Source organism: Chionomys nivalis, chromosome 10, assembly GCF_950005125.1.
Source record: "Chionomys nivalis chromosome 10, mChiNiv1.1, whole genome shotgun sequence".
Taxonomy (NCBI): domain Eukaryota; kingdom Metazoa; phylum Chordata; class Mammalia; order Rodentia; family Cricetidae; genus Chionomys; species Chionomys nivalis.
Genome location: NC_080095.1, coordinates 40,470,936 through 40,484,490, shown reverse-complemented (window position 1 = coordinate 40,484,490; position 13,555 = coordinate 40,470,936). Strand labels below are relative to the sequence as shown.

At 40.2% G+C, this 13,555-nt stretch overlaps 1 protein-coding gene across 1 annotated transcript in view; it reads left to right on the top strand.

The window, feature by feature from the left end:
• The window catches only part of Bbof1 (basal body orientation factor 1), a 31,359-nt gene that overhangs the window by 13,367 nt on the left and 4,437 nt on the right, over positions 1 to 13,555 (top strand). The window contains exons 5-11 of the mRNA XM_057782506.1: positions 538 to 618; positions 5,357 to 5,427; positions 7,147 to 7,291; positions 8,726 to 9,219; positions 10,669 to 10,770; positions 13,141 to 13,215; positions 13,371 to 13,485. Coding sequence (XP_057638489.1) covers positions 538 to 618; positions 5,357 to 5,427; positions 7,147 to 7,291; positions 8,726 to 9,219; positions 10,669 to 10,770; positions 13,141 to 13,215; positions 13,371 to 13,485 — 1,083 coding nt within the window. The remainder of the gene's footprint in view (positions 1 to 537; positions 619 to 5,356; positions 5,428 to 7,146; positions 7,292 to 8,725; positions 9,220 to 10,668; positions 10,771 to 13,140; positions 13,216 to 13,370; positions 13,486 to 13,555) is intronic.

The following is a 13,555-nucleotide window of genomic DNA, read 5'->3' as shown; positions in this document are numbered from 1 at the left end:
CCATGCACAGGAATTCTAGGGCTCTGAGCTGCTTCTCTTGCTTGGAAGTGCTTTAACTGCTGAGCCATCTCCCCTGTCCACTGTCATCATCTTTATAGTTGCAGACTATGTATTTTGTGACTCCGTATTTCGTATATCTTTTTTTTTTTTTTTTGGTTTTTCGAGACAGGGTTTCTCTATGGTTTTGGAGCCTATCCTGGAACTAGCTCTTGTAGACCAGGCTGGTCTCGAACTCACAGAGATCCGCCTACCTCTGCCTCCCGAGTGCTGGGATTAAAGGCGTGCGCCACCACCGCCCGGCTTCGTATATCTTAAGAGAAAATATCTGAATGCCCTGGGAATGGTTACTCATGGAAAGTCTTTAAGAAACTCAATCCAATCTGGAATCTATAAATGGTTAAGGAAAATGTGCTCAGAGGAGAGGACATTTGATTTTGTGTTTATGTTTCAAGAATATATGATATACAATGTATCTTCATGATTTTCTATGAATATGTCCCACTCAATCTTTGAGCCATTTTTTTTCTCTCTTTTTAGCTGAAAGAAAATTTAAGAAACTCAGAGAAAAAACATCAGGAGACTCTTAGAAGACTAGAAAGCAGATTTTTTGAAGAAAAGGTATAGAATATTAGTGTTAAGAAATGTTTTGTTTACTAGAACAAAGTATGTTTATATGCATTCTGAGCATTCCAACATTCCATTGGTATTATCTAGAAAATGTTATCAAGTAGCAGAAAATAAGTGTAGTGGTATCACTTAAGATGTTGAGGCAGGAGGATCTTGAGTCCAAAGCTAGCTCTGAGCTAAGACTTGTATCAAAAAGAAAAAGAAAAAGAAAAGAAATAGAATATAAATGAGGAAAAACAAATCTTTACAATCTTTAAATCTCAGTGTCTAATTTTTTTCCAGTTTTTTTGTTTGTTTGTTTGTTTTTGTTTTATTTTTCAACACAGGGTTTCTCTGTAGCTTTGGAGCCTGTCCTGGAACTAGCTCTTGTAGAGCAGACTGGCCTCGAACTCACAGAGATCCACCTGCCTCTGCCTCCAGAGTACTGGGATTAAAGGTGTGGGCCACCACTGCCCAGCTCCTTTAATTTTTAATTCATACATAAAAACCAAAATTTGACTTGGTAGTAGTAGTGTTGCACACCTTTAATCCCAGCAGTCAGAAGGCAGAGACAGGAAAATCTGAGTTCAAGGCCATCCTGCTCTACAAAGCAAGTTCCAGGACCGCTAGAGCTGTTACACATAGAAACCCTGTCTTGAAAAAACAATAAACAAATAAGAAAATAAATAAAATTTGTACATACTAATATAATAGTGTACCATGAAGTTTCTCAATATATTTATGCAATTTTTTTGTTTTTGATTTTCAAGACAGGGTTTCTTTGTGTAGCCCTGGCTGTCCAGAAACACCCTTTATATTCAGCCTCCTGCCCGTACTTATACAATATTTAAGTAAGGTTAAATATATCTTTTAAATTTATTTCTTACCTTTTTTGGGGGGTGGTTGTTTTTGTTTTGTTTTGGTTTTGAGACAAGGTTTCTCTGTAGCTTTGGAGCCTGTCCTGGAACTAGCTCTTGTAGACCAGGCTGGCTCAAACAGATAGAGATCTGCCTGCCTCTGCCTCCAGAGTACTGGGATTAAAGGCATGCACCACTACCACCTGGCTTGTTTCTTTCTTTTAAGATAAGGTGTTAGGTAGCCACAGACTGACCTTAAACTTTCTATTAGTGAGGCTCTGCCTTGAACTTCTGATTTTCCCAGTTCCTCTTTCCAAGTGATGGGATTACAGGTATGCACATCATGCTCCATTAATAAGGATATGTATCTCCTCATGTAAGTACTATTTATGATGGAACTTTCAAAAGATTTTCTTCTAGGTTTTTGAAACGTATTGCATGTTGTTATCAACTTTCAAGTTGCTTGGGCTGGAAAGATGTCTCAGTGGTTGAGAGCATTGCCTGCTCTGCCAGAGGTCCTGAGTTCAATTCCCAGCAACCACATGGTGCCTCACAACCATCTGTGATGAGGTCTGATGCCCTCTTCTGGCCTGCAGGTATACACACAGATAGACTACTGTATACATAACAAATAAATAAATAAATATTTAAAAAAACTTTCAAGTTGCTTGTGCATAGCACATCAGAAATTCGTGCTTATGTGTAACTATAACTTAGCACCCAAATCTACATTTCTCCATCCTCTCCCCTCTGTGGGTAATTTTATGTCAACTTGACATAAGCTTAGAGTCTAAGAGGAAGGAATTTCAGTTGAGCAAATGCCTCCCTAAGATTATACTGTAAGGAAGCCTGTTTGCCATTTCTTAAATAGTAATGGATGCGGTAAGGCCCAGCCCATCTTTACGATACCATTCCTGGGCTGGTGGTCGTGAATGCTGTAAGAAAGGCTGAGTGTGCCTTGGACAGCAAGCCAGTAACCAGCAGTCTTCCATGACCTCTGTATGAGCTCTTGCCTCCAGGTTCCTACCCTAAATTTTCTCAGTGATGAACTGTGATATGAAGGTATAAGCAAAATAAACCCTTTCCTTCCCCAGTTGTTTTGGTCATGGTGCTTCATCACAGCAACAGAAACCCTAAGACACCCTCTTCACTTTCCCTGGCCTCCATAACTACCATTCCTATCTCAACTCCCATGAGTTTAGCTATCTTCCATTTACCTATTTTGTGGTGCTGTGGTTAAACACAGGACATTACACATGGTAGGCAAGCACTCTACCACTGAGTTATACTTCCAGCCAGACGCCAACCTTTGTGTGTGTTTGTTTTTTGAGACGGTTTCTCCGTGTAGCCCTGGCTGTCCTGGAACTCACTTTGTAGACCAGGCTGGCCTCGAACTCACAGAAATCGGCCTGTCTCTGCCTCCCGAGTGCTGGGATTAAAAGTTTCCTCCACTGCCTGGTGGAGACCAAGCTTTTTAGAGTATACTTCTGAGGGAAATCACACAGTCTTTCTGTGCCTTACTTATTTCACTTAGCACAGTGAAGCTGTCATAAATGACCAGATTTCACTCTTTTATGACAACAGCATTTCAACATTCATATATATATACCACATCTATTCATCAGTTAGTGGGTAGGCACTTAGGTTGTTTCTGTCAGAGTCTTGAAATATCCTCAAGAGGGACTGCCAAGCTGGGTGGTGGTGGCGCATGCCTTTAATCCCAGCACTTGGGAGGCAGAGGCAGGTGGATCTCTGTGAGTTCGAGACCAGCCTGGTCTACAAGAGCTAGTTCCAGGACAGGCTCCAAAACCACAGAGAAACCCTGTCTTGTAAAACCAAAAAAAAAAAAAAAAAAAAAAAGAGTGACTTATCATGTTTCATTTAGCAAAACATCTTCCAGCTCTGCGTTCTAAGTCTTTCCCTGCTTTATGGATATGCCATTATGCTAGCTTGCTTTTCTGTTGCTCTGTTAATCATCATGAGAAAACAACTAGGGTCCGGGTGGTGGTGGCGCACGCCTTTGATCCCAGCACTTGGGAGGCGGAGGCAGGCGGATCTCTGTGAGTTCGAGACCAGCCTGGTCTACAAGAGCTAGTTCCAGGACAGGCTCCAAAACCACAGAGAAACCCTGTCTCGAAAAACAAAAAAAGAAAAAAAAAAAAAAAGAAAAAAAAAAAAACAACTAGGGAAGGAAAGAGTTTATTTCATCTTACAGCCCCCCAAGTCACAGAACAACCTTGAGAGAAGTGAGGGCAGAAACCGAAGCCGAGACCATGGAAGACTGCTTATTGGCCTGCTCCCAGGCTCAGTCTGCTAGCTATCTTTCATTTTCAGCCCAGACTCATAGCAGACTCAGCCCTCTTACATGAATTAGCAATCCAGAAAATGCCCCACAGACATGACCACAGGTCTGTCTGAGAGAGGCAGTTCTTTAATTGAGGCTCCTTTGTTCCAGGGGTGCCAAGTTGACAACCAAGATTAGCCATCATAATTACATTGTTGCCTCAGTGAGAAATTTTTAAATTATTTATAGTTATATATATGGGTGTTTTGCCTGCATCTATGTTTGTGTACTTGTGTGCCTTGTACCAAGGCCAGAAGAGGGCATTGATTCCCCTAAACTGGAGTTATAGACAACCGTGAACTGCCATATTGTGTGCTGGGAATTGAACCCCAGGCCTCCAGAAGAGCAGCCAGTGCTCTCAACCACTGAGTCTTCCCTCCAGCACCATATTATCCTCTAGCTGCCTCTTTTATCCAACAGTAATTAAGAGTTCTTTATATCAGGTCACATGAGCAGGAGTATTTTTTTAAATCTATTTAATTTTATGTGTATGTGCTGAGTGTATGCATGTTTAGGGGTCTATGGATGTTGGAAGAGGTGTCAGATCCTAGAATTGGAGTCATAGATTGTTGTGAGCCACCACGTAGGTGCTGGGAACTGAACCCAGTCCAGCGCAAGAGCAGTAAGGGTTTTTAAGCACTGAAGAATCTCTCCAGCTCCCAAGGACTCTGTTTGATGCTGAAGAAATTAATTTGTGATATGAAATATTTGTTTTAGAAGAATGGTTTTGCATCCTTAGTCATTAGAGAAATGCAAATCAAAACAACTCTGAGATTCCATCTTACACCTGTAAAAATGGCCAAGATCAAAAATACTGATGACAACTTATGCTGGAGAGGTTGTGGGGAAAAGGGAACACTCCTGCAATCCTGGTGGGAGTGCAAGCTGGTACAGCCCTTTTGGATGTCAGTGTGGCGATTTCTCAGAAAATTGGGAAACAACCTTCCTCAAGACCCAGTAATACCACTTTTGGGTATATATCCAAAGGATGTTCAGTCGTGCCACAAGGACATGTGCTCAACTATGTTCATAGCAGCTTTGTTTGTCATAGCCAGAACCTGGAAACAACCTAAATGCCCCTCAACCGAAGAATGGATAAGAAAAATGTGGTACATTTACACAATGGAGTACTACACAGCAGAAAAAAATAACGACAGCTTGAATTTTGCAGGAAAATGGATGGAACTAGAAAACATTATTTTGAGTGAGGTAACCCAGACACAGAAAGACAATTATCACATGTACTCATAGGTGGTTTTTTAAACAGAAAGCAAAGAAAGCCAGCCTACAAACCACAATCCCAGAGAACTTAGACAACAATGCAGACCCTAAGAGAGACTTACATAGATCTAATCTACATGGGAAGTAGAAAGTAGAAAAAGACAAGATCTCCTGAGTAAATTGGGAATATGGGGACCTTGGGGGAGGATTGAAGGGGAGAGGGGAAAGACCCGGAGGGGAGCAGAGAGAAAAATGTAGAGCTCAATAAACATCAATAATATATATATATATGGTTTTGTATTTAAGCCTCTCATATTGTGTTTTTTAGCACCGTCTGGAACAAGAGGCTGAGAAGAGGATAATAATGCTGGCCGAGAGAGCCCACCATGAAGCTGTGGTGTAAGAGCCGGTTGCTTCCTCTATTTTATTCTTACCTTCCTTTGTCTCTTGGCAAACTTGCTTTAAATATTTTTGTCTACCTGTATCCTCTTCATATCCCCTACCCTTTACGCTCCATCCTTTCCATAACATGATATGGTAGCAATAACCTAGTCTTTGAAGTTATATCCTGACTACCTACATGCATGCTGATTAACTACTGGAAAATTTATTTTAAAAATTATTTTATTTTATTTATTTAGGTAGGTCGGCATATTTGAGGGCATAGTAGTGCCGTAATTTGAGTGTGGAAGTCAGATAATTTGTAGGTAGTTGGTTCTCTCTTCCATCACGTTTCTAGGGATAGAACTCGGGTCATTTTGGATTGCTGGCAAGTGCCTCTACCAACATGGAGCTATCTCACTGGCTTCATTGGAATAATTTTTTTTTGAGACAGGGTATCTTTGTGTAGCTTTGGCTGTCATGAAACTACTCTGTAGACCAGGCTGGCATCACACTCACAGAGATCCACCTGCCACTGCCTCCCAAGTGCTAGGAATACCTGGCTTGTTGGAAGAATTCTTAAGAAAATAAATTTCATGAAAAAAAATAGGCCATCCAGATATGATGGCACACACTTAAAATAATCCCAGTACTCAGGAGGCTGAGAGAGGGGCGTCACCTATTTTAAGCCAGCCTAGACTGCTCAGTGAGGCCATTACAAACACACCTAAAGTAGGACCATTGAGCAACTTTGTGGGATTGTCAGATTATATATATATTTATGTAATAACGCTAGAGTGTGTTTATGTTAACAATGAACCCCAGGTCTCGATGGTTTATTTCTTGTTAATGTAATGATGAGTCTGGCAGCTTTCTTCAGGTGGTGATGCAGGAACTTGGGCTGCTTCCATCTTGTACCTCTGTGACCGTGGAGTTCTATAGGTCATCATATGACATGGATTGAGGAGGGCATGGGAAACTGGTGCCACATCACTGCGTGTGAGGTGCTGGAGATTGAAAACCCAGGCGTGCACATCCATTCTACCACTGCACTACACCCCAAAGCTCCCTTCACTTTTTGAAACAGTCTTGCTTAATTGCTAAGGCCAGCCTTGTACAGGATAGGTGGCCCAAGCAGGCATGGACTTGTCAGCCTCCTGCTCAGCTTCCTGAATACCTAGGATTAAAGATATGCCACTATTCCTAGGGTTTTGTTTTTTTTTAAAAGACAGGTTCTTGCTATAGCTCAAGTTGTCAAACAACTTGTACAATCGTGGCCAGCTAACACATAGATTTTTCCTTATTGCTGAGGAAGAACTTAGTCACAAAGTCACCATCTACCTATTGAGTAGTTACTCATAGGCTAAATTGTGGTAGTGTCATATGTGTCCAGTGTTCTGCTCTCCCCCAAACTCTGGTGCTCTCGAAGTTAATTCCAGGGACTCTCACATGCTAAGCAAGTATTCTCTCACTCACCTACCCGGCCTAGTGGTGGTCAGTATAATGTTTGGAGGATAAAGCTGACCTTGTTCTCTAGTACTTAAAATTTAGGCATGAGCCAGGTGTGGTGATGCCTACTTTTAATTCCAGCACTCCAGAGGCAGCGACAGATGGATCTCTGTGATTTTGTGGCCAGCCTGGTCTACATAGAATAACCCTGACTCACCCTCCTGCCCCCCACCACATACAAGAATCTTGGGCCTATATTTTGGGTTCTTAAATCTATATCTCTTTCAGGCAGTTGAACAGTGCTGGGAGAAATGTTTTCAAAGAGAACGTGTATCTTCACAAGGCGCTTACATACCACTTGAAGGAAGCTGAAGTGCGACAGAAAAACTCCAAGAAGTTACAAGAAAGTCATTCCTGCCTTTTACATCAAAAGGTTCCCACTCTCATTTAGATTTTCATTCTTTTTTTTTTAAAGAATTATGTTGGTAAATACCAAGAATTGAGCATAATAATGATAGATAAGGTAGCAGTGCTGTTTTCCTTCTGTCTTGATAATTTTTTTTTTTTTTTGGTTTTTCGAGACAGGGTTTCTCTGTGGTTTTGGAGCCTGTCTGTCTTGATAATTGTATTATTTGAAAAGATTAATTACTAAATGACTTTATAGACGTGTTAGGCATTATTTTGGAAATACATCAGAAATAAAAACATAATTCTTATCCTCTCCTCCTCTAATACCTTAGAATACTCATTTGGTTTTGTTTATTGTTGGATCCTAAATCATTTAAGAATTAATTTGGGGCCGGGCGGTGGTGGCGCACGTCTTTAATCCCAGCACTCGGGAGGCAGAGGCAGGCGGATCTCTGTGAGTTCCAGACCAGCCTGGTCTACAAGAGCTAGTTCCAGGACAGGCTCCAAAGCCACAGAGAAACCCTGTCTCGAAAAACCAAAAAAAAAAAAAAAAAAAAAAAAAAAAAGAATTAATTTGTCTGTAACTGACCTCACATTAGTGGTATCACAACATAAAGCATCCTAAAGGAAGCTTGAAGGGAAGCAATTCAGATCAGGATTGTCTTCTTTAATTCTCTGTAACATATTGGAAAAAGTTGTATTTTTATTTTGTGTGTATGGTTGTTTTGCCTGTTGTATGCATGTCTGTGCACCATGTGCATGCAGTGTCTGTGGAGGCCAAAAGAAAATTTCAGATCCTATGGGACTAGAGTTACAGACAGTGGTGAGCTGCCATGTGAGTGCTGGGATCCAAACCTGGTTCCTCTACAAGAATAGCAAGTGCTCTTCTTTACTGCCAAGACATCTTTCCAACTCGTAAACATTTTTTCATTTTAGTGTTTGTGTATGTTGAGTACCCTGTAGCCAGGGTGGCTCACAACCATCTCTAATGAGATCTGGTGCCCTCTTCTGGCACGAAAAAAAAGGGAATTATAGAGGAAGTTTGTAAGTTTCCTAATTAATAAAATCAGCTGATTGCTTTCACAAGCCTAAGCAAGAATCTAAAGATGTTTTTCTGCCCACAGAGATATCAAAATAATTGTCTCAGCCTAACATGAAGCTCAGATCCCTGTAGGTAACAGAACATATTAAGGGAGGCTGGAGAGGTGGCTCAGCAGTTAAGAGCACTGGCTCCTCTTCCAGAGGTCCTGAGTTCAATTCCCAGCAACCACATGGTTCCTCGCAACCACATGGTTCCTCGCAACCACATGTAATAGGAATCGATGCCCTCTTCTTGTGTGCAGGTATACATGCAGAGTAATCATACATAAAATATGAATAAATAAAATTTTAAAAAATTATTGAGGGACTTTTAAGTTCTAGAATATTTAAAGAAAAAATCTTACTTTCTGTTTTTTAGGAAATCAACGAGCTATTGGTTAAGGAAAAGATTATGCAACTTACCCAGCAGAAATCACAAATCCAAACTCTTCAGAAGAAGGTGGTGAGCTTGGAGAATGCTCTGACCTATATGACCACGGAGTTTGAGGCTGAAGTTTTGAAACTGCAGCAAAAGGCAATTATAGAGAACCAAGCAGGTCAGGTAGAAATTGACAAGCTGCAGCAGCTTCTTGAGATGAAGGACAGGGAAATGAATCGAGTGAAGAAGCTGGCTAAGAACATCCTGGACGAGAGGACAGAAGTTGAACAGTTCTTTCTCGATGCTCTATACCAAGTGAAGGAGCAGATTCTCATCAACAGGAAGCAATACAAGCAGATAGCACAAGCTGCTTTCAATTTAAAAATGAGATCAGCATGTGAGGGAAGGACGGAGTATCCCAAAATCAGGACCTTTGATGGCAAAGAGCACAGTACCAATAGTGTGAATCAGGATCTCATGGAGGCTGAAAAATGGTACTAATGACACTGTATTGTCTTTTTGTGTCCTTGTTTTCTTATCCTTTAAAAAAGGGGAGAACTCAGCAGGTCCTAGCACAGGACAGACAGAAATTCCTGGAAATTTCTAGAAAAGAGCAGATTCAGTCTGTTGGACAGATTTTGTAGTAAACTACTTGAGGACAGGAACTGACTTATCTTCAATAGCCCCTGTGCTTGGCACAGTGTGTAGGCTGTGTACATTTTTCTCATGTAATGTCTTTTATTATTTTTTATTTTTATTATTTCATTGTAATGTCTTTTACTTTCTTTATCTTAGTTTTTATAAATTGGAAATTTGTTGAAAAGTCTTTATTAGATTAGGTTAAACTTTTTTTTTTCTTTCTTTCTTTTCTTTTTTTCTTTCTTTTTTTTTTTTTTTTTTTTTTTTGGTTTTTTGAGACAGGGTTTCTCTGTGGCTTTGGAGCCTGTCCTGGAACTAGCTCTGTAGACCAGGCTCTGGTCTCAAACTCACAGAGATCCGCCTGCCTCTGCCTCCCAGCCTGGGATTAAAGGCGTGCACCACCATCGCCCGGCTTTTTTTTTTTAAATATTTATTTATTATGTATACAATATTCTGTCTGTGTGTATGCCTGCAGGCCAGAAGAGGGCACCAGATCTCATTACAGATGGTTGTGAGCAACCAGGCCAGGAATTGAACTCAGGACCTTTGGAAGAGCAGGCAATGCTCTTAACCACCGAGCCATTTCTCCAGCCCTTTTTTTTCTTTCTTGAAACAGGGTCTCTCTATGCAGCCCTGGCTGCCCTGGAACTATCTCTGTAGACCAGGCTGGCCTCAAACTCACAAAGGTCACCTGCTTCTGCCTCCCAAGTCCTGGGACTACAGGCATGCACCACCACATCAGGCTAGTTTAAACATTTTTAATAAGCATACTTTTTCGATTCCTTTTATGCTATTCCTTTACTATTTTGAGATAAAATTAATAGGTAACAACAATTATATAATTTTTAAGAAATAAATATAATTCTTTGTAGTTAACTACTGTCATGCAGAAATGTTCCATGGATTGGAGGGCATTCAGTAGTGCCCCTACATCACTATTAACCAAAAGTCTCAAAAATTCCAAATATATAAAGATTTACTCCTACCATAGAAAGTGGGATGTTTGAGGCAGCTTAGACTGCATCAGAGGTACATCCAGTTTCTCTTCAGCACTGCAGTCTGCCCACTGTCACCCGCCAGTTCAGATCACAGTACATGTGTGTTTCTTACTTCACTTCATGACAACAGAACATTTTGCATTGGCTAGCATGCTGATGATCCTTTTCAATTTATAATTTTGTAATGTGCACAGTTGGCTTTGAAATCATTATATATTATCTGGTCAGTTTGCTTTGCAATCATTATATACTATCTGGTCAGTTTACTTTGGTCACATATTTCACCTTTTTTTTTTAATTCTTCAGGCCAAGTACTCAAAAAAATGTGGATATTAGAGATTTGACCTGGGAGCAAAAGGAGAAAGTCTTAAGATTGCTCTTTGCAAAAATGAATGGTTTTGCTGCGAGGTAATTTCCCATTCTTGTAATGAAATGTCAGGTTATCAAACCTAGAAGCCACATGGGAACAATGACTGTATTGCTATTGAGAATTACAGAAATACATTAAAGAACCAGAAAGGCCTTAGCTACTTGCTCAGCTGTTGCAACTCTTATAGACAAAGACTGGGAGATGAACGAATAAACACAAAAACTAAAGGAGATGTGGAAATGGGAGAGAGAAAATAAATCTCAGACATTTAAGGTGATGCTTCCTAAGGATCACTGATGGGCTGAATGGCTGGCACCTTCAGGGAAACTTTTTTTTTCCAAAGACTTATTATGTACAGTGTTCTGCTTGCATGTACATCTGCAGGTCAGAAGAGGGCACGAGATCTCATTACGGGCGGTTGTGAAAAACCTTGTAGTTGGTGGGAATTGAACTCAGGACCTCTGGGAGAGCAGCCTGTGCTCCCAACTACTGAGCCATCTCTCCAGCCCAACCTTCAGGAAAACTTAACTGTTGAGCCTACATTGGTTTGCAGAGATGAACAAATTATTTTAGGCTGATGTTTTTTTGTTTTGTAGCAGAGTGTCATGTAGTTCAGATTGCTTCTGTCTCACTTTGTCACCAAGGCTAGTCTTGAACTCCTGATCTGCCTCCACCTCAAGTTAGAATAGTAATAATTAGGAACTTAGTAAAAGTTCACAATTGACTATGTATAACTGTGAATTCAACAATAGTCTTTTGTAATTGACCTACATAGAGTATAAACAGTAAACAGCTAAAATAAATGACTTAGCAATCACTTAGGCACTATTAGTGTTTTACTAAGGATTTCTTTCATGTTTAACTACTAGAGTATTTATTGTTGCCACCATTTGAATAAGTATATGCTATTTTCTTCACACTTGCTTAAGTCAAGTTTAGGAGTGGCGTTTGTGACTTTCTTGAGAAGTCAACATATGATATTCTTTATTGTAGGGGGAGTTTTCCTGTATCCTGGCAGGTGCCCCCAAATAACCACAAGAGACTTAATATAAATTATGAATGCTTGGCCGATAGCTCAGGCTTATTATTAACTAGTTCTTACAACTTAAATTAACCCATTTCTATTAATCTATGTATTTCCATGTGGCTTGTGGCTTTACCTGTCCTCAGCATGTCTTGCTCTCTCTGTGTCTCCTGGTGACTCCACTGACTCTACCCTTCTTTCTCCCAGCATTCTCAATTTGGCTGTCCCACCTATACTTCCTGTGTGGCTGCTGGCCAGTAAGTTTTTTATTAACCAATGAGAGTAATATATCTTCATAGTGTACCGGAGGATTATTCCATAGCACTTGATCTCTATAAGCTCACTCATTCAGAATAATGAATCAATTACATTCCTACACTTTCTGAAGTATATTGCACCTGTTACCACTGGCTAACTTCTGTGTCCTGAGGGTCTGTGTGTGTCTGTGTTTATATGTCACCTGAAGTCGCTCTTTACCTTTTCTGTATGTTAACTTGGGTATTATTGGCTCAAGCTTTTCCTTTGTCAGAACTTTCTTGATTTTCACAATGAAGACAGATTCCCCAATCTATATAATTCCTCTTATCTCCAGAGGTGTTAGAAGGAGGATCAGGAGTTCAGTTCATCCTTAGTTTCATGTTGAGCTGGAAGCCAACTCTCCCTATCTCAGAACAATTGAAAACCATTCACTTGACATAAATTCCTTTTTGTTGTTTAGTTCCCAGGATCCACCTGTATCCTCCTCCAAATGCTAGATTTGAACTCATGTCTTCTTGCTTTTGCAGCAAGTACTTTTACCCATGGATCCACTGTGGGAAGGGAACGTCCTGGGTGTTTGATCAGTTAGTTCTCTCATTCAGCCTCGCCGTTAGTCATTACTCACTGTCCATGACATGACATGAGGACCTTCATTATGGTTCTCTCCATAGATATTTGTTTCTGGAATTCAACATGTCTTAACTCTAAGCTATTATATTCCATTACTAATATATCACATTTTAGCCAGGCAATGGTGGCACATGCCTTTAATTCCAGCACTCGGGAAGCAGAGGCAGGTAGATCTCTGAGTTCAAGGCCAGCTTGGTTTACAGAGTTCTAGGACAGCCAGAGCTGTTACACAGAGAAACCCTGTCTTAAAAAAACAAAAACAAACAAAAAACCAAAACCAAAATAAACTGTATGTTTGCTTATATATATTAATTTATATGTATTTTTATATATTTGTTTTATATGTGTGCATATATATATATATATCGTGTGTATAAAACGCATTCTTAAAATGGAAACCTTATCTAACTGAAATTTGACTCATTTTAAGGGTATTGAGATAGGAAGGCACAAGAAGACATGGCCTTATTTGTTTATTGATGTTTATCCATCACAGGAAATACAAGCAGAGCTCTAAGCCTCCTGTTCCAGACCATATTATTCCTGACAGTGAAGAAATGAAAGAAACTGGGTAAGTGTTCTCCTGGCAGCGTTACGAACAAAAGCCTGATCGCAGTGTCCCTTGTGGGTATTTTATAGCTGGAGTTAAGTGAGAATGACCAGCAAGTCTGTTGTTCTGAACCAAATCCCATGTAGACTGCTGACAGCACTATTTTGCCATTATAGGGATGAAATTAACCTTCCAGATCAAACCTTCATCACCCAGCAAGCTCCAGTATCAGACTCCAATACAATGATGTCACCTGGTGTTATTTCTAAAGGATTACAGGACTTTGACAGAGTAAGGAATCTGCTATCTTACACACCATTGTTACCTTTCACTATATGATGTCTGGCTAGTTCACAGTTCT